The sequence below is a fragment of the Egretta garzetta genome, unplaced genomic scaffold, assembly GCF_000687185.1.
Source record: "Egretta garzetta isolate BGI_Z169 unplaced genomic scaffold, ASM68718v1 scaffold217, whole genome shotgun sequence".
In the NCBI taxonomy this organism is placed as follows: Eukaryota; Metazoa; Chordata; class Aves; order Pelecaniformes; family Ardeidae; genus Egretta; species Egretta garzetta.
Window position 1 is genome coordinate 1,325,816 of NW_009260395.1, and position 24,448 is coordinate 1,350,263.

A 24,448-nucleotide genomic window follows, 5' to 3' on the forward strand; every position below is an offset into this window, starting at 1 on the left:
TGGTGGGATGGCAGGGTTAGGTTAACGGTTGGACTCGATGATCTTAAAGGTCTTTTCCAACGAAAGCGATTCTATGATCTTCAATACTTCCGTTCCTAAGCTCACCTCAGGGTCTGAACTATCCTTGTAGGTGACTACATGAACTGCTAGTGAAGCACACTATTTTCTGTGCTGAGAAAACCTTGAAAGGCAAGCAGGGTAAAAGAAAATGCAGAAGAGATTAAGTGGAGAGGAGGTTTGGAATCAGACTGTAAAACAAAACGGAAGCTAATGCTACTGTGCTGTAGTCAGACGCATTGCTCACGCTACATTCACATGTGGGTTCTTGTTCATGATATTCATGTTTTGTTTTATAGTTGTCAGTATCTCCACTCTGCTTACAAGAACTGAAGTGCATAGCAGCTGAAATAAAACTTGTCTTATTTAATCACTAAGTATGCTTTTATTACAGGACTTCTGCAAGCAAGAGTTGCCTTTTATAAAGAACAACCCCTTGAAACCAAACTTGTGTTACTTTTTATGCCATTGATGTTACAAAGAGAAGATTTCAACTGTTGTAAGCTTGAGATGGCTGAGTAATAGAAAATTGAAGGTATCCACAAAGGCTAACTTTCTTCTATAAGCTGCCTAGTCAAAATTAGTGTTGGTCTGCTTTATTAGTAATAGCTGCTAAGTGTGTATTAGTGAATGACACGTGTTTGCGTGCTGTAGTGACACTTTTTTAGTAGATGCATTTTTATTAGATAATGTTTGTGCAAACCATAGCCGAAGTAAAACTTCAGTGGGGAAGGTGGTTGCAATCATGGAAGATCACAGCTCTATCCCTTTTAGTTTTTCCTTGGAATTGAAAATCTGTCATTGAGCCTAAAGGCAGCAACATAAAATTCAAACACAGCTAACAACTTCTTTTTTCTTCTCCCCCCACCCCCCCAATTTAGCCACATCACACAATACAGTAAGAAACAAGGTTTTGAGTAATGAAATGGGTTGTGGTGTTTCAGCCCTGGAGGCAATTAAGTGTAAGCATGAACTTTTAAAGGAGATGTGGTTTTTGTGGGAGCTACCTTGCTCATTAGAAGGAAACCTTGTGTGGGCTGTTAACATGAAGTTAAGCATCTTTCCTTCCTTCTTTCCTTATAAATGAGCTCTCTGGGTAGCGAGTTGCTCTAACGAGACCTAACCTTTGGAAACAAAGCAGGCCAAAAGAAAGCAAGTTTAACTAAATGTTAATCCAGAATTTTGTTTTACTACACTCCACCTTCCTGTTTGGCATTAATCTCTTGTGTCCGTTTCTGTGGGCATTCAGCCTGAGTACAGAGCTGGGCTGGGCTGAGCAGGCTGAGGGATAGCTATAGGTTGTGTTTGAACTCTTCAGCGATGGTGGACTAGTCAAGTCTGTGAAGGTTGATATCAAATGTCTACTAGAAAAAACAAAATGCCCAATATTACCCTGTGGGTTTTTTCAAGACACTATTAAAGATTGTAGCTGAAGGCATTGATTCTTTACCTGACTTACACTTCTGACTGTTGGAAACTTAAAGAATGGCTGCTTGGCTGATGATGGGCTTGCCTCCTGATAACTGGTCTTGTTCTTAATACTGAAGGTGATCACCTGCTGTGAAGCACGTACAAACTCCTCACAGTAGTGTGTTCTGGCACATCCTGGCGGGGGCACAACACCCAAATATTTCACTGTTAACAGCTGAAGATTTTTTGCTTCTCTAAAACTTTATTCCAGCTTGGGAGTGATTCCTCATTCTTTAGGCTTCACAGTGTATTGAAAAGAGAGGCTTCCTGTTGCATGAAGGCAAGGGGGTTACCTGCATGCAGTCATTTGGGAGTGTTAAGTGAATTAACTGAAAGTGTGAAGATAAAGTGGTTGCTTTTAAAGCATGTTAAATTATTATTGTGTGGACGTTCTCCATTTAGACATAAAATAGCTTCTGTTCACTTAGCTTAACCCCCTTCAAAGGGGATTAAGCTAAAATTAACACAAAGCAGATTAAACTCCTGTGTGGACATCAACATGAGTTAACTTATCTTCCCTTCCCTAAAACTGGTTCTACACCATGCCCTTCAGGATGTTTTAGGAAGTGATGGAGCTCTTCAAGCTTTATTAAAGCTATAATTGATTTGAGTATCTGGAATTCAGTATTTCAGAATAACCAGTGCACTCCATTGAAAAGGATAATACAGAGTCTCCGAACAAATGTCCTTTGAAAGCACCAATAGCGCATGGAGGAGATAACGGGCTAAAGACAAATACGCATACACACAGACTTAGAACACAATGGATCAATATAATATAATCATGAATATAATCACAGGGAGGTTGAGGTCAGAAGGGACCTCTGGAGGTCACTAGCAGGGCCACCTAGTGCCAGTTTCCCAGGACCACGTCCAGACGGCAATGTTCCTGTTGTCAGGTCTTTGCAATTTGCTATTTCTGAGATATGCTTCTGAACCCAAGGACCCTGACTGGATCCTGCCCCACCTCAAGTCATGGTGCACACCCCATGGGGGTTGACAGTTGGGTAACATGGCAGGATATGTGCCTTCATTAGCTGTAAAACCCAAGAAAGTTAAATTGTGTCCAAATAAGCTGTAGCTCATGAAATCTGTTTTTTGGGGGATGTTATGTAATTGTGGTAGTGGTACGTGGGCTTTGGTAGCAGCTGCAATGCTAACAAACTTTAAAATAGAGCATTTCTTATTTACGCAGCCTTTTTTAGGCTTTCATAGGATCACAGGATCTTTCAGGCTGGGAGGGATCTCAGCAGGTCTCTGGTCCAACCTCCTGCTCACAGCAGATCAGCTCTGAGGTCAGACTGAGCTTCTCAGGGCTTCTTCCAGTCAGGGCTTAAAAGAACTGTGAGGAAGGAGACCACACAGCCCCTCTGGGCAACCTGTGCCACTGCCTGACTGCCCTCATGGGGAAAAAGCTGCTTCTTATACCTCGGCCGAGCCTCTTAAGTTTCGGCTGATGTCCCTTGTCTTCCTGCCCTGCACTGCTGTGAAGAGCCCAGCTCAGTCTCCCATAATTTTCCCACAGGCACTGGGGGCTGCTGTTATTACCCCCAAAGCCATCTCTGCTCAGGTTGAACAAGCCCAGCTCTCCCAGCCTCTCCTCACAGCCCTGCCATCTCAGGGGCTTCCACTGAAATCCATCCAGTTTGTCAGACTGTCTTGTATTGCTGGGGCTCGAAAATGGACGCGGTATCTAAATAAGGGCTTTCTTGGCTTACTGTCAGTTCTGTACTCTGAGAAATTGCACAGCATCAGTGCTGTGTAACAGCTGATCTTGGGAAGAACTGGCAGTCTTCAGGACAGGTTCTTAAACACTTTCTTTCCTGAAGGGGTGGAAGCTTTGGTTTCCTTAATCATCACTCTTGGGGACCTGACATGAGTGTTGATTCATGTTTGTCAGGCTAACCAGCCACTCTGCTTGAAGCAGCTGGATGCAGAGGCAAAGCTAAGCCAGGCTGTAGTGGCTGCCTGGATCCTCAGCAGCCATCATAACAGGGTGAGCTGTGCTCCCTTCTCGTGTAGTCCTGCTTGTCCAAAGCATTAGTAGGAACTGTACAGCCTTTTAAGGGGACAAAGAGTTTTCTAGAAATACTGTTTTGACAACTCTGGGCTTGACTTATTCTGTGCTTCCAGTTCTGGTGCTTTGTGAGTGGTTTTTCTGTTGGCTAAGGCTAAAAAGCGTGATTTAGCATTTACCAGGAGATAAATGTTTGCAGTGTGAATGCTGCTGTCGCTTTGAAGGTGCCCTTAAGCAATGGGAATTTGGGGTGAGGAAGTACCTTTCAGTTTGGGTGGTGACCTTGTTGAAACAAATTCTGCTCAAGACTCTTATTTTCAGGCTTCTTTTTTTGCCAGGATGTTTATCCAGGTATGCCTGTACTTCTACTGCAAATGTTTGTGGCGCTGCCTGAAATTCGTGGTCAGGAAACTAACAGGTCGATGTGAATTGCAAAGGATCTGTTACAATACCAAACCTGGAGCTGCCAGAACTATGAAAATAGGTAACTGCAAAATACTTAGTTCTGCATGCCTTTGTACCTTTCTGTGTGTGCTAAAAATAGTCTGACTTCATTCTTATAAATAAATAAACTGTTAAATGAATCCAATGTAAACTTAGCTTGTCTGACATGATGCTTTCAAATACTGTTCTCTTACAGAGGCATCACTGAAAGGTTCAAAAAGTAAGGTGAGCAAAAGATCCCATCATTCACCTTTTCTATTATCCTGTGCAGTTGGTATGTTCAGTCTGCTGTTTGCTCAGCCCAAAAAATCACTTTAAGGTTTGATTAAAATTGTCTTCTACTGAAGAGGGTCTTGTGTCTGCAATAGCAGGCAATCTTGCAAAGTCAGGGAGAGTGTCCGGTGCCCCAGGGACAGGCACACTGTGGCACTGATGGAATCAAGGGGGCAACAGGCCACAGTGGAGACAACAAGGGTGATGTGTGTGATTTGGGGTTTCTTGGCTTGATTCCTCATCCTGTCTTAGAATTTCTGTAATCTACAGCCAGTCACTTACATATTTTACACCTCAGGGGTTTTTGTCTGTTTGGAAAGCTGGGATGAAAGAGGCTGAAGTACCTAGATAGCCAAGACAAGTTTGTTCTCTGCTTTCCTTTTAAAATACATTAATGGAGAATAGTCTCTGTCACTTCATCTTTTCACCATAGCACTGATTGTGCTAACCTAAATTCTTCTCACAAAGCATTTGTGTATATGTTAAATAGCATCATTCAGCCATTCATTTCTCTTTGGTGTGAGAATCACTGATGTTGCAAAGCGTACCTCAGCATTAGGAAAAACAATGTCATGTAGCTCATAGTTCAGCATGGTGATTACAAATGTACTTCTAGCACAAACAGAAAGGCAGAATCTTATTTAAAAACCTGCATTTAAGCAATTATAGAGTTTTGAGACAAAGCACCGGAAAGTTCAACCCTTAATTTTTTGGAAGCCATGTTGATTTTTGAAAACTGATCTCTACAAAGTGCAATGACATGCAAGAGAAAGGAAAAAATGTTTTACTGTGTTACTGCAATGTGTTGGGAGAGGGGGTGTTAAGCGAAGGCTAACAATTCCAGTGTAATCAGGCAGATGGTCTGAAGCTGATTCTTGACCAAAGCCCTCAGTGCAGATCATCTTCGCTGGCAGCTGCCACAGAAATGTGATAGACTGACTACAAGGACATGGCAAAGCAACTCAAGTTCTTATAGGGCTAGTGCTCTGAAACCAGTCAGTAGGGTTGAATAGACTGGAAAGGGGGGTGTGTGTATATATATATGAGTTTGGGTCTTCTGGGCTTTTAATCTAGAAGCTTTTGGGTGTCAAATTTACCATTGTTTACTTCTATTGAGTTAATAGCTTCCATAAGAATTAATATGTGTTTAAAACATCTTTTTTAGCGGCTGCAAACTTCAGTAAGTGTTCACCCTGATGCTATTGAAAAAACTATAGACGACATCATGGAGCTGAAAAGGATTAATCCAGATATAAATCCACAGTAAGTTCATGGTTTCCTTACAAAACGAATGGGAACTATTGATTTCTTCAGTGCTTAGATCCATGGAGAACTGGTTCTCCAAAGCTGTTGTGAATGGGAACTATTGATTTCTTCAGTGATCCATGGAGATCCATGGAGAACTGGTTCTCCAAAGCTGTTGTGACACACAATTTGAAGATGAATTCTGTGTCTCAGCATAAAACTCCAACTTAAGCTTTGCTGTCAAAAAGCTGATGGTAAAATGAATGATCTTTTATGATGACTGTAATAGACAAGTCCTGAGTCTGTTTATCTAGCTGCTTCTTGAATCATGCTGTCTTAGTATGTTGTTGATGCATTGATTTATGGGGGCCACTTTCCCAGGGATAAAATACCACCAAGGCAGGTGGTCCTGGCAGCGACAGTAATGGCTTCTTAGCAAGGCTGTATACGATCTTTTGAGTAGGGAACAAATGATTCTGTTGTAACTGTTATAAACGGTATACTGGTTTACATTTTAAAACTGCCTTTAATTATCCAATCACAGGTTTTAATGATACAACATAGCTGATATTCTTTTAATGCTACAAGATGTTAGTGGTAAGAAGAGATTGACAACTAACCATTAAATTTACAAGCATGTATTTCAAGAGTAAGTAATAACACTTTCGTGGTTGCCTTACCTCTCAGCCCCTACCTTAAGGCACAAGACGGTCTAGGTCAGGAATTGGTGGGAGAAATGTTGAGGATTGTATTATTCAGATCTGTCTGAGGTTTGCTCCTTTTCCCAAAATTGAAGTTGATAATAATCCAAATTGGGCATCCATAAATCAGTAGCTGCTTTTCTTTAGGTGGTCAGCAGCATCAACAGATAAGGTGGCCCCAAGGCGTTGCTTGCAACAATAAAACCCAAAAGCTCAGTTGGAGAAATTTTTTTTTTTTTGGTCACATTAGAGGAATGACCCCCCCACCACCACCCCCCGTGAAAAGGACAGTAACCGGGTAGTCTTAAAATGAGGCTTCATGGATCATAAAAGAAATAGAGCACACTGGGGATGTCTCTAACTTGAGAGGCAACTGTTGTGGACATCTGTCCATCTGGATTGGAAAAATGGCAACCCAACCATTAAAGACAGGAGGAAAATAAGAGAAACAAAACAAAGAAAACTCCTCATTCTCATAGATGAGAAGCCCTGTGAAGTTTTTTTTGGGAGTGGGCCCAGAGCTTTTCCAGGGGTGTCACTTCACAGGACTTTGCCCATATGACCTTCAAAGGGAGTGTGATGAAAGAGCAGCTGCTTCACATGGATGTGAGGCCATGCTGAGAGGCTGCCCATCTGAAGAGGGCGTCACAGCTCTGGTACTCTTGTATCACACAGGACACTGATAGCCGAAATTCGGGGGGGGGTGAAAAAAAAAAAACAGAGATGGCAAAATTAGTGAAGGTGACATATGAGGGAAAACTGCAGGATGTAAATGTGCACAGCTCAGAGCCTGGCCTGTGGACATCAGTAGCTGCAGTGTTAGCAATCAGGCTGATTCAAGTACTCGCTTCTCAGTGTTGGACCCTTGGGTAACTGGGTGGAATAATTCCAAGAAAAAACAAGGAATTCATTAAAATAGTATTTCATATGACACCAGAGATCACAATCTGATTCTCCTCATGGCATTGCCTTTGGCCTGTGAAGAAATGCTGTCTTCCAGAAGAGAGAGCACGCAGAGGTGCAAATAACTGCCTGCTTGCTTGAATCAGGCCCCTGAACTTTAAATTACATTTTGAGTGATCTGATCCTAATCTTAACACCAAAAAAAAAAAAAAAAAACCCCAAATGCCAAACAAACCCCAAAAAATCCAAACAAACAGCACCACCCCAAATAAAAAACCCCAAAACTATTCTTTGTTTAATCCAGGTGGTGTTCATATGCCTAGCACAGGACAAATGATTAACTGGTTTTGGACTAGAACCCATGCACTCAACATTTTACAGGACTGAGTCTTTTGCACAACACACCCCCAATTTGGTGAAATATGTCTTTAAAACAGTGAGGAATGTGCAAGGTGGTGCCATGTACACTGAAACACACCCTGCCTCTAAATTGCTCTTTCTATTAAATTAATCGTCGTTCTGCTAAAATTTAAGTGCCTGTACTGAAGTTTTACATGTGAGCCATTTATTTTATACTGATTTTTTCTGGAGAAATTTCAGTAAAAGCAGGTCAGCTACTTCTTTAGACAGGATTAGGGAAAATCCCTTGGCTTGCTTACTCCTGAACATAAAAAACCCCCTGCGTTCAAACTGTCTTATACAGAAGCTTTGACCTTCCCTTGCATAGTAGAGACTTGAAATCTCCTCGGGTAAGGACAAGGGGTAACGTGTCACACTCTGTGTTTCTGCAAATCTGTATGCAGTCACTTTTGTTACTGTAGCATATTTGCAGAGCTGAACTAGCATCCCAGGGGTGTTTGCACTGAGCTGTTCTTGAATGCTATGGGCTGCCATGACCTGAAGAGAGGGAGACCCTTTATCAGTGCCTCTGAGATAACAGTGCATATGCTTAGTGGTGGGAGCAAGTGGGTTGAATAACCAGGTGGTGATAGTGCAGTCTACACTAACTATGGTAGCGGTCCATGAAATACTCCCAGTTTTGGACTCTCCTCCATCTCATGGAGCACCTGGAGCTGAGTGAGGTGGGGGTGCAAGCCCAGGCAGGTTGCTCCTGTGCCCTGAGAGCTGCCACCTCCAGCACAGGGGTGGCAGGGAGAAGGTGTTGGGGCATCAGCAGCTCACCCATGTCCAGTGCTTGGTGCTTCTGGAGCAAGGAGGGGAGGGCAAAAGCTTAATGAAAAGGAGAACAAGGAAACTAATTCCATCCCCTCATCCCCCCAAATAACATTGCACGGACCATTTGACTGGCTTTAGATAAAGTGCAAACATGGCTTGCTTTATATATGTTGTGCAACTTGGAACTTAAAAATTTATTTATTTTTTTAATGTAAAATTGCTCTACTTTGCCACTGCCTGTGGTGTTCTGCTCAAAACTGTTCTGAGATTGAGTAGTTAAAAACATTATGACTGTGGTTTAGTGATGCACTACAGCAATTCACATGCAGTCTTGTCAGCCTTTTCAGCTTTCTTTGAAACGGACCCTTTCTGTAAAACTGTAGAGTATACCAAGTGAAGAATATTTAAAAAACAAAACAAAAAAATACAATGCCAAAAACCCAAAACCAACCACAAAAAAAACAACCAAGCAGCAAAGGAGGGAAAACACTGCATAAGGTTATTCCAGAACGGTTATAGCCACAAATAGCATGAAATTTCAGGGAGAGAAATGGCCTAATGATGACATCTCTGATTCTACAGATTAATCTCAAAAGATAAGCAGTGAAAATCCTTCTGCGCAGAAAATTTAACAGTATTATGGAATAAACAAAATGTTTCAGCATATCAAACAAGACAGATGAGCAACCTGTGCAGCTTAGTATCAGTGCAGTCTGTGTTCCACAGAGGAATGAGAATAAGGATCTAACTGTGCCCTCCAAATTCATACTAGGTGTTCAAATAATTTCAGACATTATTAAAAATTAAAGGATCTATTCCCATATATAATGAAATATTCTTATGAGCATGGCAGTTGGATACTGCGTAACTTGTGTTTAATTTTATAAAATCTTAAATTAAATAAGTCTTTGTAATTTTACAGCCTTGGAAACCATGTGTTTGGGGGGGAGCTTGGAGGGGTTTTTGGTTTCATCTTTGGGGTTTTTTTGTGGGGGTTTTTGGTGGTTTTTTTTTTTTTTTAAACAATGCATTGGGAAATTACAAAAAGAAACAAAATCTGCATTCTAGTGAAAAGAGAGCCATTAGGGTGATTCTTAACATGAGACCGAAAAAATGCTGCCTAGAGGCAGATCTTTGAACCATATTACTCTGGGGTTTTGGCTGCTTTATGCAAGCTTTTGTGGCATGGAAGCAAGACGAATATTTTTAGCTTTTTGCTGAGTTCCCCTCCTCACCCCTTTTTAAGTTCACATCTCTGGTCTTGGGGCATTGTTTGAGAAACTGCCATTTGAACGAGGGGGAAGAGTCAGCTATGTGCTTGCAGCAGGCATTCAACACTGCTGTGTGTAGTTACCATGTGATTTCAATGTGTGAAAGTTCATTGTTCAAAAATGTAAAAAGTCCCAAATTTTATTAGCTAAGGAAGGCACTAAATAAAACTATGCATTTCACAAGGCCTTTTTAATGTAATATTGATCTCTTGGAAATACTTCCATTGTAATTAAAGTGTGAGACAATCAATTCATTGATGTAACATTACTCATGTGAATTAAACAACTATGTACATGGTAGTGCTGTTTCATGGCTACATATGATTGAGTTGGATTATGTTGCTCCTTCCCCTGCCTCAGGTTGGGAGTATCTCTTCAGGCATGCCTGCTGCAGATTGTGGGGTACAGAAATCTGATTGCAGAGGTTGAAAAGCTTCGCAGAGAGCCATATGATTCAGAGAATCTGCAACATGAGGAAATGCTTCTGAAGGTAGGTGCTTAAGAGGGACTTAGAGGGCATCCTTTATTCATGTCAGGTCCGAAAGACCTGGCTTATAAATCTCTTTAAAACATCAGGAAGTATTGTTGCCTTCCTCCATCATGTACCTGTTGTAAGATAAGGCTATACAAGCATATTAATTTAGTCTGGGTGTAACACCTGCCAAGCAAGCAGCTTGTTCCCTGGTTGATGAATATGTGTCCCTTGGCTGGACTATGTCTAGGCCTGGACACCCAGCTCTTACTGCAGATAACAGCTCTGCACTATGAGCTCTGGAAAAATAGCTGTATGTCCTACTTTAGTGTGCCTTTCTTCAACATGAGAAGGGTATTTTTCTCTTTCAACCAGAATAAACATTTTTTTTTCCTCCATTTTCTTGTATTTTTTAAGACATTGTCTGTGTATCCCAATGGCAAACCGCTAGCTTCCATTGTGTGGGATGGAAGGTGGGACATGATGACCTACACATTTATATTTACCAAAATAAATTTTCAAATGAAAACAAAATGAAACCATTCTCTAGATAATACATGCACGGTGATGGAAACCACACCAGTTGGGTTTTACATACTTCATGCTTTCAGGAAAGCCTTGCACTGGAGAAGATAATAAAAATATTTTTTTCAGGACGATGATGTTGAAACCATAAGCAGAGGGAGAGCTAGAGAGCTCTTAGATTAGAAAGGAATTGAGGAGAGAATAAAGGGGGTGGACAATAGTCTAATAGCAAGTCCCAGTATTCCTTCTTACCCTATTTCTGACCATAGCTAGTGCAAGATGCTTCAGAGAAATGGCAAGAAACATAGAATAGTGATAATGAACAAGCAAAATGCCTTCTTACAGAATTTTCAAATGTCTTATAAAAATATACCACTTATTTGGGTTTTTTTTACTATTTTAAAGAAAAATATTAAGAACTTAAACTCTTCCTTTGCTTCTATCCCCATCTGACTTTATTGGGATTTTTACAGCATGTGATGATGAAGCTGTCTGCCACGTCACAGTTTGTGGTGTAGTACCTTACACAAGTTACAGTGGGAGCTTCTGGAAATGTTACCTTAGTTACATGGGCTTTGAGGCACTTCCAAAAATCCCAGTAGGCTTCTTGTATAAGCACTTAAGGATGCAAATAACTATTTCTAAAGAATGCCTCAAAAGGTTAGAGAGTTCCTGTAGGTGTCTGGAAGGCTCTCTTTAAGTTTGGCTTCTCGTTGCTAGGTGGGAGTCTTACCAAGGAGGATCAAAATCCAGAGCTGCCCCTGAAGGAGCCAGCAGGTAGCGTGGGGCAGGTGGACAACTCCTATTCAAGTCCTGCCCCTGTGCAGCCAAAAGCACAGGTTTCTTGGGGGTAGAGCGGGCTTTAACTAAAAGGACAGACCCAGTGAGGAAGCCTGTGTCTTGGAGGTAGGAGATCCAGGTCCCAGCCTATGGTGTTGGTCCCTGAAAATACCGGATACCTGGCTGCAGTTTTAATAAGGGCCTCTGGCTCCAGGAAAGCATTCCTAGAGACATGGGCATCTACACTGCCTGGAGAGCAAGAAGATGGGTCTGAGGAAGGGATCAAAGGTGAGACGCACTGAGGAGCTGGCTGTGGTCTCCTTTCCAGCCACACAGTCTGTGAGGGCCAGGTCCTAGTTCTTAGTTGCTCCTGAGAATCATGTCAGCAATGATGTGAAGTCACCTAAGTGCTTTAAAAACATAACTGCAGAAGAATAAAAGCAGAATGGAAACTGAGCGTTTGTCTGAGGGGAGATTAAGCAGTGCAACTTATGCCATAAAATTCAGTGTTGAAGAAAGTATCAGTTTTACCATCTGCTTCCAGCGTAACCTGTGCATTAGCACTTGTTTACAGCAGGCACTTTGCTTTTGTGAATTCTCAAGTCAAATGGAAATATGTCCAAGAGTTTAATTCTGTTTCCAACCCATGCTGGGGAAGAATAGGCTAGTTAGTTTTCATTCCTCCTAGATATTCTGCTAAGTGATCTCTGCAGTGGGTAATTCGAGTTCCTAATGTCTACCACTTATTCATGTTTACCAGGAGGGCACTTTATGAATGAGAAAAAGATTAACATAATGTGATTGAACTAATGAATAATACTGTATTTACTGTCAATGGATGAACAAGAAAGATAGCAAAATGATTTAAACAGTGATGCTTTATGCAATCATACAAAGTGAAATCATTAAAGTTTTAACCTTCCTAAGGGACTTAATTTTAAATGCAGTTAGAACTGCTAAAATTAATACAATTCCTGGGTTGTTTATTTGGGATATGTGCATACAGCTCTTTTCCCTTGGGTAGGCTTTGTGTAAGTGCATGTCTTGAGGCCCTTACTCACCAGCTCATGGTTTATGGAGAACACCTGATTTCCTAATACACTTTGGAAAGGGTGAGTTTGTGATATAGCACATGAAGTGTGTGCAAAGGTATTTGTCAGACATGTCAATTTATGCTGCTTTTAGGTGCCTAGCAACATGATATTTAGGCACTAAAGTCACTGGACCAGTGCAGCTAAGGGGATTTATTCCAGCTGAGTATCTGTCTTGTTAAATCACTTTCTCCTTTTTTTTATGTGTGATCGATGAATGATTCACCCCTTAGTTAAATATGAAGGTGGCACATGCTATTCTTGCATGGATTTTTTTTTTTTTATGTTCTTCAATTTGCTTTTCAGCTCTGTGGTAGCCAAGTCAGCACTCTTGATTTATAACCCTTCCAGAGACTTGCAAAAGATGCTGGAGAAAAGATTGCTGCAGAGCCGCAGGGACCTGAGGGCTGATTGCCTGCTGCTCTGTCAGTGATTTACAACCAAATTCCAGCCCATTCCTGTGTCTGTGCCTATGGAGGCAAATGCTAGCTTGACACACAAAGCGTGAACAAAACAAGTCCTTGTGTGAGACGTTACAGCAGCTGCCGATAAGGTCGGAAGGGCCTTGTAGGGCTGAAACGTCTGCAATACTTAAGAGTGGTTTGGGATTTCCCCCCACCTTCCTCACCCCCAAGAATTTAATTTGATTTTACGTTTGGGTTGCAGGGATAGCAATGCAGTGATGTTACATCAGAACTTAGCTTGGTTTAAAAAGAAGAAAAAGCCAAACTAATGTGTGGAGGTTTAATTATGTTTTACCTGTAACCTTCCTAGTTGTGGAAATGCTTGAAGCCCAATTCACCCCTGAAAGCCCGGATTTCGAAGCAGTGGTGTGAAATTGGTTTCCAAGGTGACGATCCTAAAACAGACTTTAGAGGGATGGGTCTCCTGGGCTTATATAACTTGGTGTAAGTATGTTCCTCTGTAGATGGGTTTATATGTGTCTGAAGTCAGGAAAAGCATCATTACTTGCAGATGTTTAGCAAGTCTGCGGGAATGACTTCTAAAAGTGTTAGGGACTTTGTAGGGGAAAAAAAAAAAAGAATTTATTTGCTAGCCCAATTTTTAGAGGGTTTATCTTCTCGAAGAGGTGTTCAAGTATTCCTAATTCAAGTCAGTAATACCACTTGCTAAGCCCTTTTTTTAGTTTCTCTGTGGCACACTAAGTTAGCACCCTTCCCACAAGAAAGAAACTGTAAAGTATATTTCCACCAATATCTAGATCTCCTTAAACAGAATGCCCTGGAAGTGGGCAGGTGGGAGGGTTATGTTACTCCTAGTCTTCCCTGTTTAGAAATTTCATGCTGAATCCTTAGGCAAAACACTTGAAATGCAGCCACTGATGGCAGACTTCTGTAGTTGGATGACTACTTCAGTTTCTGTCGATACTCAGACTAAGCAGTGAGTTTACACCACTTTTCCCTTCCGCCTCATGCACACCAGGTGTTGGTCTCATATCTGTGGTTGGCAATTTGGGAATCGATCAAGAAGCCTGCCATTTCCTCCAGCCCTTGTATGTACTGCAGGTAGTTACATAACTTAGAAACATTTGGTAAAATAACCTCTCCCTGTGAGGGGAAAAAGAAATACTTTCTGCTTTTACAGACTGAAGGACATAAATCATCCACTGTCCATATGTTGTTCTCAAACAAAGCTCAGTTGAGGATCTGGACTCTTGACTCTGGCTTTGGACTTCCACTGGAGATGAATCCCTGCTGTGTATTTCATTTCTTAGTCTCCTGTGATGACTCTTATCTTGCTTAATGAATCTTCCAGATCAAGAAGCCTGAACTGCTTTCTCTTGAGCTCAGCAGCAAACATGTTCTAGTAAAAAGCAACTGATTTTCTGTAGGGTTGGGTAGACAGAGGAGTCTGGAAACACCCCTTCACTAAGCACTTACAGGACTGCATCTGTAACTTGAAGCTGCTTTTATCTTTCATTTTGGGCGTTGGTAGCTTAATGAATTTAAAATGTTAAATGCTACTCATACTGTGTAACACATGTAGTGAACTTTAAAAGGGTGTGCATGGACAGCTTAGTATGACTTAAGATGGTGGGTTTTTGTTGTTGTTATGCTTCTTTAACAGTTCACCCTAAAAACATCTATTTGCAGGTATTTTGCCGAATGGGATACTGAGATAGCTCAGCAAGTTCTTTCTGATTCTCTTCAGCCTAAATACAGGTAATGCTTGAGACCAGAAAAAAATAACTTGAGAGAGCGCTGTGTTGGCTGGTGTTTGGGGGAGGGGCCTGTGGGTTGTTTTTCTTTTTGTTGGGCATATGCTTGGGTATTGCCACATGTTATCTGTTTTCACTGATCCTGAAAACTGATCAAGTCCAAGAGGCAAACTTGTGTACTGAATCTTAGAAACAGTTAAACTTAGTGTTAAATGTTTTCATTTATACTTCTAATTTCAAGTGATTTTGTATTTTTTTATTTACCTTTCTTTTAATTCTTTTGTCTTTTCCTAATGAAGGGAAGTCACTAAGAAGGAAATAAGGTATTTTTTTTTCTTTTCTCTTAGTTTTGAGACCCTACGTGTAAATAAAGATCAAACAATACCGCAGTTTGGCGTGTTATAAACTGAAAATCTTTGTCATAATACCAAGAGATCCATATTCCTTTCTCTAAAGTTAACTCAAACATAGCTGATAGTTCAACACTGAGTACATCTGAGCGTGCTTTATATACAAAGAATGAAACCAACATTGCTTAATATAGTTAAAACACTGTATTTTAGACCTATTTAGTACCAGGCTTAATGAACAAATTTTGGGTGACTTTTACCTGTAGGAAAAAAGTCTAAGCAGTGCCACTGTGGTCACAACAGCTGTGACTGACTTGATAATCAAAAGTAGTCTAGGCCAAGGATGACTTAGCACAGCTGAAAAGCCCCTTTATTTATAGTCACATACTCTGCCTTGACTAATGATGGGTCTAATCTGGCTAGCCCATTGTCCCAACTGTTGAGAGATCAGGTACCTTCAAGTGGCAAAAATTTTGTGTTGTGAATGATTGCAAATAGGAGATTTATTCCATAATTTCTGGGGGGCAATGCCTCTTAGCCAGTTACATAGTAATGAGTTGCCTTAAAAGACATTTTTCTTCTGCCAGTAATGTTAGATATCCATATAGCAGGTCCACATCTGAATCCTGTGAAGCTTTTGATCTCCTCAGTATTTTGTGGTTGAATTTCCAACAGTAATTCTGTGACAAAAAGCACTTGGAACACACTAGTGTTCTTCATTTACATGTTTGATTACCAACTACCATCTTGGAGTGCTATGTGAGCATGTGCAGTTTCTATCCCTTCAGTAGAAGACAGATGCTCTTAGTGGGGCCCGTGGTGTTCTTCCCAGTGTGGTTGCTTAGCAGCCATGCTGGTTTCTGATGTGATCATGATCAATGTAATTTCTGTTTCTGCTGAACTGTATTGCTTGTCCACATCCTACATGTGCCACCTCTGTTATTCAGTGTTTGCTTTGGGGTTTTTTAACTGATGATATGCCACAGCCTACAAAGATGGTTAATATTTTAGAGAATAAGTGAAGACTGATGTATTCCTGTATGCTAAGCCATTTAGGAAGTGAAGTTTTGTCCTCAGACATGCTGCCTGGTAACACTCAGGTCAGGAGAGGGATGAACCTATTAGCATCTTTAATACTTCACGACATCAATTTTTAAATACTATATTTACATGAAGCTCAGGGGATTGTTTTTAGAGTAGTATATACTTATTGTACTTCAAGTATAGTCCAAGAACAATGCTTTCTCACATAGATACCTATAATTTGGGATCTAAAGCTTTCAAGCTCTGATCTGCCTTACCAAGGCAAAACTCCCACAGACATGTCGAAGTTGTAGGTTAGGGTCAGTTCCATGCCTGCTTTTAGCTAGTGATAAATGCAGGCAATGGTTTCTGCTAAACTTGCTCCAGTTGAGTAGATTAAAACCTGGTTAGTGGGATGTTGGCTGACTGGTTGCATCACGCAGCTCTTTTTTAAATGAAAATGTTGTTGAACAGCAGAAATTTAGTCTAAAATCAATCTGTTCCCTAACTAATTTTGTTTTAAGAGAGGGACTTTCTGTGTCTTTGAAAAGCTCTGCATTATTGTGCTAAATAATATGAAATACTGTTCCTTGTTTTTGGCTGCTGAGTGGTTTCTAATTTGGCTGGACAGAAAATCTTTCTGTCAGAGGAGTACTCCTCATGTTTGCTGCCTTAGGTGAATCACACCTCCAGTGATGAGTGTCATGTGTATCTTTGAAAACACAAAAGGCTAAGACCATCTTTGATTAGTTAAAAGAAATGTAGTATTTTCATTTTTTTTCTATAGCTCAGACTTAATTGAAGTGGATCATTTTTGTGGTCAATATAGAAAATAACTGGCTTTTACTGAGAGCGTTGACGTAGGTGCATACTTTGTAATGATGAGACAAGCTCATCAGCAATGCTATAAACCCAGTTACCCATTTCAAGTCTTTTTATACCAATCCGTTCAGTCAGAAGCAGAGTTAAATGTGATTAGCCATATCAATGAGGGTAAAATACTGTGTTCAGTCAATATTATAATATGAAAGAGATTGAAAGAAAATATTTGACAGTTAGTAATGCATGGCAATATCTGGATTTTTTTTATTTTTTTTCTCAGCCAATTCAGCAAAGCCGAATGGGAGAAGAAAAAGTTTGATAAGGCAATCGGGTAAGTTTAAAAATCTTTTTAAAGTTGACACAAACACATCAGTTAGCAATGATGCTGTATATTTGAGGGGAAAAAGGTGTTTCCTGGTTACGTTCAAAAGGAAATTTCAGTGTACATACTAACATGTATTGTCTTAACCACACTTCGACTTTGATCAAAGATTACAGGAAAAACAGTTTGAAGTAAGAATTAGGAAAAATAACCCAAAAATGTTGTAGCAAGAAGCTTTCTCTGTATGCTATGAATAGTGCAGCGATGAGTGTCTGTTTAATTCTTCTTAACACATAATGTGATCAAGTCTCACTTCTTACTGTCAGAGCCAGGTTCTGATATGCTTTCAGGAAGGTATAATAGGGAAGAAATAATAGTGAGGGTTCTTTTTCTTAAGCAGTGGGTTTGGTATAGCTGCATTATTCATTAATATGGAACTGGATGTTCCTTCTGAGTGTATCTGAAAATCTGTAATATAACTTTTTAATGCCCATATTTCATTTTTCTGTGAAACTTGCCATTAGGCCTCACGTTGCATTGCAGTTAACTTCTGGACTTCTATTTATTTTCCTCCTGAAAGATATCAAAGGCTAAAGAAAAGGAAAGTATTTTGGTTTGCTTGATAGAGATAATTGAAAATATACCCAGGACAGTCTACAAAGGACAGCTGTGTTTAGAGGAGGGGAAAAAAAATCACTGAATAACTAAACAAATTTGCTTTTATCACTAAATGTCAGTGTGGGACACTGTATGTTTTCTTGGGAAATAGTCACTGCCAGAAATGTCAAGTTCTGTATGCAACAGGCTCACAAATTAAGAAATAGCTTCCAATTTCTGAGTTCTGTTGTGCCTAAATACACTTTCCTTTTTGATATCTCTTAGCAAGGCAGGGGTTTGCTTCGTGAGCCTGATTTTCTTAGTTCTGTTTCTAGCATGCTCTGATTCAGGTTTTTGCCTGTTTTCTGGTCTATGTATCTAGTTCTCTGTTAGGAAGAAATTGGAGGTGACTCAGCTGGATCTTTTTCAGAGGCTTTTTAGCCATATGAATTTCTTTATAGGACTGATTGTTGAAACCTGATGTTCCTAACTGTGGGTGACAAATTCCAGTGGGGCAGATGGGTTAAAATAGCAAATGATGGGTCACCTTGCAGAAACAGCCACCATGGGGAGTGCTTGCCCTGTGTCAGAGGCAAGCGCAGGAGCACAGGGACACCTGGGCTTGTTCTTATTCCACAGGAATGAATCTGTGCTGCTCCACTGAAAATGCTGGCACAGTGTTGAAACTCCTGTTTTCACTGTGACCATATGTTTCACAGTGTTTCAATGAAACACTGCCATTAGAGTGTACCAAGTAGGCAGGATGAATGTTTCTCTTGTTTTCCAACCCCCCACCTTGGATGCTCACGAAGGAGAGAATTAATACACCTCAGTAGCACACAGTCTGCAGTGTCGGTGTCATCAGTGTTTCTTATAGTGCGCTGAAAGAAGAGAAACTCTCCACAAATGTTGCTGCTTCTTTTTCTTACAGCTATTCTTTTGCTATCGTGGGCATTAACATAACAGACCTTGCATACAACCTGCTTGTGAGTGGAGCTCTGAAGACCCATTTCTACAATGTTGCTCCAGAAGCACCAACACTAACTCACTTTCAGCAGACGTTCTGTAAGTGGTGGGAGGGTGGGAAATACATAACTTGTACTCCTGCTAATGCTTTTGTACTACCCATGCTTTAAAAAAAAAAAATTTGCTGACACAGCACAGAGACTATCATGCTAGTCTTGCTCTCCTGTCTTTAGGATGCTTGGATTCAGTTCTTAGTTGTGATGGATGCCACTACCAAACCAAGGGGTAAAAGAAAACAAACAAACAAAAAAAAAAACCAAACAAAAAAACCACCAAGTGACCTTCCTATTTTCTTAGATGGTTTTAAATAATAATAAGAAACAACTAAAGACACTTTAAAGAGCTTCTGGAGATTGCTTCCCCATAAATACAACTGTCTTAAGATATTTGCATCTCCACCCGTCAGTAGAGTCGTCCCCCCTCAGAATAATGCTTTCCCAGCCCTCTCCCCTGTGTTTGAGCATCCCTTCTACAGCACAGGCTTGCTGTGCATCCTTGCACAGTGGGAGCAACACTTCTCATATTTTTCAATGTATAGGCAAGAAACTGATGATAAGTCAAGATGCACTGTTTTCCACATTTATGACAATTGCAAAGGCTTTGTTTTGTTGGTTTTTTTTTGGTTTGGCTACTTACATAACTTTTTTTTTTTTGAACTATAATATTTTCTTATTGCTTAACTGGATAAATGGCATATATTAGTGTCCTGTGCATCTCTCTTGTTAAATAGTATAGGGTTTTCAGAACAAGGATGCTGTTTAATAAGACTCAGTCACCCAAAATCTTTTGTGAAGAGATATACTGCAGCAGGGCTCTCCCTTTTGTGATGGTTTCTGGGTTGCTGCCCTAGATGGGCTGGTAGGAACTCTGGGCAGTTTAGCTGCTAGGCTTTTGTCTTTGGTGGTGGCTGGCTTGATAAATAAAAAAAAAAGGTAGATAAGTATCTACCTAAATATGCACTTACACATCTTCAGGTCATCTTTTCATTGGAAGAGTTACACTGTCTTTTTGCCACATTCCTGATGTGCGTGTGGCCTTGTGAACAGATATGTCTGGTGTGATTGGTTTGGCTCCCATATCTCACGATCACTAGCCCTTGCTCTCGTGAGGGGCTTCAACTTACCAGATGTCTGCTTGAAATACAATATAGCAGAGAGGAAACAGTCTAGGAGGTTCCTGGAGTGTATGGAAGATACAGCTGGTAAGTGAGTCAATTAGGGAAGGTACCCACTGGACCTGTAACTTTTTAACAGAGAAGGACTGGTGGGTGATGTGATGGTTGGAGGCAGTCTTGGACATAGCAATGATGAGTTTGATTCTCAGAGAAGGAGGGGGGTCAGCAGAACTGCTGCCTTGGACTTCCAGAGGGCAGACTTTGGCCTGTCTAGGAGTCTGGTTGACAGAGACCCTTGGGAGGAAGTCCTGAAGGGCAAAGGAGTCCAGGAAGGCTGGGCATTCAAGAAGGAAATCTTAAAGGTGCAGGAGCAGGCCATCCCCATGTGCTGAAAGACAAGCCAGCAGGGAAGACCACTGACCTAGCTGAACAGAGAGCTCTGGATGGAACTTAGGGGAAAAAAGGAGAGTTTATGACCTTTGGAAGAAGAGACTGGCAACTCAGGAGGACTACAAGGATGTCATGAGGTTATGCAGGGAGAAAATTATAAGGGCCAAACCCAATTAGAATTTAATCTGGCTACTGCCATAAAAGACAATAAAAAATGTTTCTGTAAGTACATTAGCAACAAAGGGAGGGTTAAGGAGAATCTTCATCCTTCACTGGATGCGGGGTGGGGAGCAGGGAATGTAATGACAAAGGATGAGGAAAAGGCTGAGGTACTTAATGCCTTCTTTGCTTCAGTCTTTAATAGTAAGACCAGTTGTTCTCAGGCTACCCAGCCCCCTGAGCTGGAAGACAGGGACACAGAGCAGAATGAAGCCCCCGTAATCAAAGGGGAAATGGTTAGCAATCTGCTACATTACATAGACATGCACAAGTCTATGGGGCTGGATGGGATCAACCCAAGAGTGCTGAAGGAGCTGGCGGAGGAACTCACTAAGGCATTTCCCATGATTTATCAGCAGTCTTGCTAACTGGGGAGGTCACAGTTGACTGGAGGTTGGCAAATGGGATGCCTGTCTACAGGAAGGGCTGGAAGGAGGATCTGGGGAACTACAGACTTTTAAGTCTGACCTCCATGCTGGGGAAGGTTATGGAGCAGATCACCTTGAGTGCCACCACACAGCATGTACAGGACAACCAGGCAATCAGCCCAGTCAGCATGGGTTTGTGAAAGGCAGGTAGTGCTTGACCAACCTGACTTCCTTCTATGACAAGGTGACAAGGCTGTGGATGTTGTCTTACTAGGTTGTAGTAAAGCCTTTGACACCATTTCCCACAGCATTCTCCTGGAGAAACTTGGTTGGATGGGCATACTCTTCATAGGATAAAAAAAACAGCTGGATGGCTGGGCCCAAAGAGTTGTGGTGAATGGAATTCAATCCAGCTGGTGGCCAGTCACAAGCGGTGTTCTCCAGGGCTTGGTATTGGGGCTAGTTCTGTTTAATGTCTTTATCAACAATCTGGATGAGGGGATTGAGTGCACCCTCAGTAAGTTTGCAGATGACACCAAGTTGGACGGGAGCGTTGATCTGCTTGAGGGGAGGAAAGCTCTATAGAGGGATCTGAACAGGCTGGATCGATGGGCTGAGGCCAATTGTGTGAGGTTCACCAAGGCCAAGTGGTGGGTCCTGCACTCGGGTCACGACAAGCCCATGCAGTGCTAAAGGCTTGGGGAAGAGTGGCTGGAAATCTGCCCAACAGAAAAAGACCTGGGGGGTGTTGGTTGACAGCAGGCTGAATATGAGCCAGCAGTGTGCCCAGGTGGCCAAGAGGGCCAACAGCATCCTGGCTTGTATCAGGAATAGTGTGGCCAGCAGGAGTAGGGAAGTGATTGTCCCATGTACTTGGTGTCGGTGAGGCTGCACCTCAAATACTGTGTTCAGTTTTGGGCCCCTCACTACATAAAAGACGTTGCGTTGCTGGAGCATGTGCAGAGAAGGGCAACGAAGCTGTTGAGGGGTCTGGAGCCCAAGTCTGATGAGGAGTGGCTGAGGGAACTGGGGTTGTTCAGTCTGGAGAAGAGAAGGCTGAGAGGAGACCTTATCACCCTCTACAACTGCCTGAAAGGAGGTTGTAGCGAGGTGGGTGTTGGTCTCTTCTCCCAGGTAACAGGTGATAGGATGAGGGGAAATGGCCTGAAGTTGAGCCAGGGGAGGTTTAGGTTGGATATTGGGAAAAAGTTCTTTATTGAAAGGGTGGTTAAGCATTGGCACAGGCTGTCCAGGGAAGTGGTTGAGTCATCATCCCTGCGGGTATTTAAAAGTTGTGTAGATGTAGTGCTTAAGGACATGATGGTTTAGTGGGACTTGGCAGTGTTAGATTGATGGTTGGACTTGATGATCTTAAAGGTCTTTTCCATTCTAAACGATTCTATGATTCTGTATCCTATTCTTGGTTCTGGTTTCTTGCCATGTCTAAACTCCCCTGCTACTGTATTTGGGGGAGGAAGAGACATGTTTTAGTACCTTTATGGTGTCTTGTTTCCACTGCCAAAATCTTGGCTGCAGCAGGAACTGTTCTGCTGGCTAAGCCTGGGACTGTGCCCCAGGACCAGTGTGTTTGCTAACCAGTATGGCCAGTCCATCATGACAATGGTGGAGGGAGAGCTGATTTTGACAGCTCTTCCCTCTACTGCCCATGCATGTATGAGTTATGAAGCAGGATAAAACTTCCATAGGTCTCTAGTGTAGTAATGGGCCAATAAAGGTGGTTGGTGTTCCTACACACTCTGCCTGCCATTCTAGGAAAAACTTGAGGTTATCAAATGGGCTTTGTTTTAGAGAAAGCATCAACAGACAAATTTTCCTGAAGCAAGGACAATTCATCCAGAGATTATCTATTTGAGTCTGACAAATGCTCTTGAAGTTTCTCTTGTCTCCCTACGGCAGTCATCCTAGGTTTCCTTCAAATTTCCTTCAAACCCAGACACCGTTAGGCTGCATTAAATGCCTACAGGCTGCCTGACTGAAGTGGAAAGTCAAAATTACATTGCCTGGCCAGCAGCCTTGCTGGTAGAAGAACACAATGGTTGTACTGCATGGACCTCCTAAATGGTGATCCACCACGTCACCTCATCTGCACCCTTCTGCCCCCTCAGGCCACGAGGACACACATGAAGCTGAGAATTGCATTTGGCCCACTGCTCTTGGGCTCTGTTGCCTTCTCTGACTGTACAAGCAATGCATGAAACTGCATTGCTCAAAGGCATGCTCAACACAGTCACTGCTGAAGTACAGGAGGTACCTCTTGGAAATCTCTTAGATTTGGGGGGGAGAAGATCCAACAATGTTCTACATTTCAGGTAGTGATTTTTATTAAGGGGTTTTTCCAAGCTTTTCTTTGAAAGTAACATCTTGGAATAAAACAGCCTGTGGCTGTTGGAATATATGGAAGAGATTTGAAGATGTATTTAAAGTACCTTTTGAATGAAATTTCTCAAATTGATGATGGGGGGAAAAATATGACTATGCAAATATAGCTTGAAATTTAAGTTCTAAGTATGTGTCTTGTAATTGACACACAATAGAAATAAATGGATAAAAGCAATTAAGACTTTTACAACAAATGCCCTCACTTTCTGGAATACAGAAAACTTACTTGCACATTTTGCTGTGTTGGGATGAAAGATTATACAACTTCAATGGTTCATCTGCTGTGGAAGCTGGGATCAAGAGACTGGGTCCTGTTTGTTGAAGTCCTAGTGCTGGGTGTTTTTCCTGTCAGTGAAACTCTGAGTCCAAGGATGACACAGAACTGAGAGTGTAAAGGCCACAATCAGAGGCTGTATATTAAACCCACTTTGGAATCAAGTTTCTTCCTATAACAGAGATGTCGGACCGAAGCTGGTGGTTCTGTATATCATCAAGTCAGTCATCTTTTCAGGCACAACAGGCATAAGCGTTAAACAACGTTTCCAGCAAGGTCCTGCACACACACAATTTTACTGTGCATGAGGAGAAAGTCTTAATACAGAAAGATGTGATGGTACTGTTACGTTACCTACAAGTGTGCTCTTTAGTGGAGAGTGAGCAACATTCCCAGGAGGAAGTATCTGTGAAGCAGAACTTGAATATAAACAAAAGGTGGATGGAGCAGTGTCAGCAGTGTCTTCCCCTGCTTTTGTACTCATTAGTTTAATGTTTTGGTTCATGTATCCATATGTCAAGACAACTACTGGCTGCTTGTGTTTATTGGGAGAAGTTCTGCCCATGTATAATATTCATCAGATTTTGGGTTTGTCCAAAATGGGTTTAGTCTTGTCCCTGCATAGTGGTGTGAGGTGTCAGACCTCTGTGACCAGGATTCTCTGTATAAATCATAATTTTTAACTGCAGGTTTCTTTCTAATTTTTTATGTGATCTTTACCTACTGTATTTATCTCTTCTCCATCTCACTTTTTATTATTTTGTAGGCTACTTAATGCATGAATTCCACAAATTCTGGATTGAAGAGGATCCACTGGACATAATGGAGTTCAATCGTGTCAGAGAGAAATTTCACAAGCGGATCCTGAAACAGCTCCAGAACCCAGACATGGCTTTGTGCCCTCATTTTGCTGCATCAGAAAGTTTAATCAATATGTAG

General features: G+C 41.5%; 1 protein-coding gene across 1 annotated transcript; it reads left to right on the plus strand.

Annotated features, from left to right (window-relative positions):
* Positions 1 to 3,883: 3,883 nt before the first annotated feature.
* ELMOD1 (ELMO domain containing 1) lies at positions 3,884 to 24,448 on the plus strand. Its single transcript, XM_035898514.1, has 10 exons — positions 3,884 to 4,028; positions 4,185 to 4,213; positions 5,427 to 5,524; positions 9,918 to 10,047; positions 13,200 to 13,333; positions 14,540 to 14,608; positions 14,904 to 14,927; positions 17,080 to 17,130; positions 18,650 to 18,783; positions 24,276 to 24,448. The coding sequence occupies exons 1-10, from the start codon at positions 3,884 to 3,886 to the stop codon at positions 24,446 to 24,448; spliced, it is 987 nt and encodes a 328-aa protein (XP_035754407.1).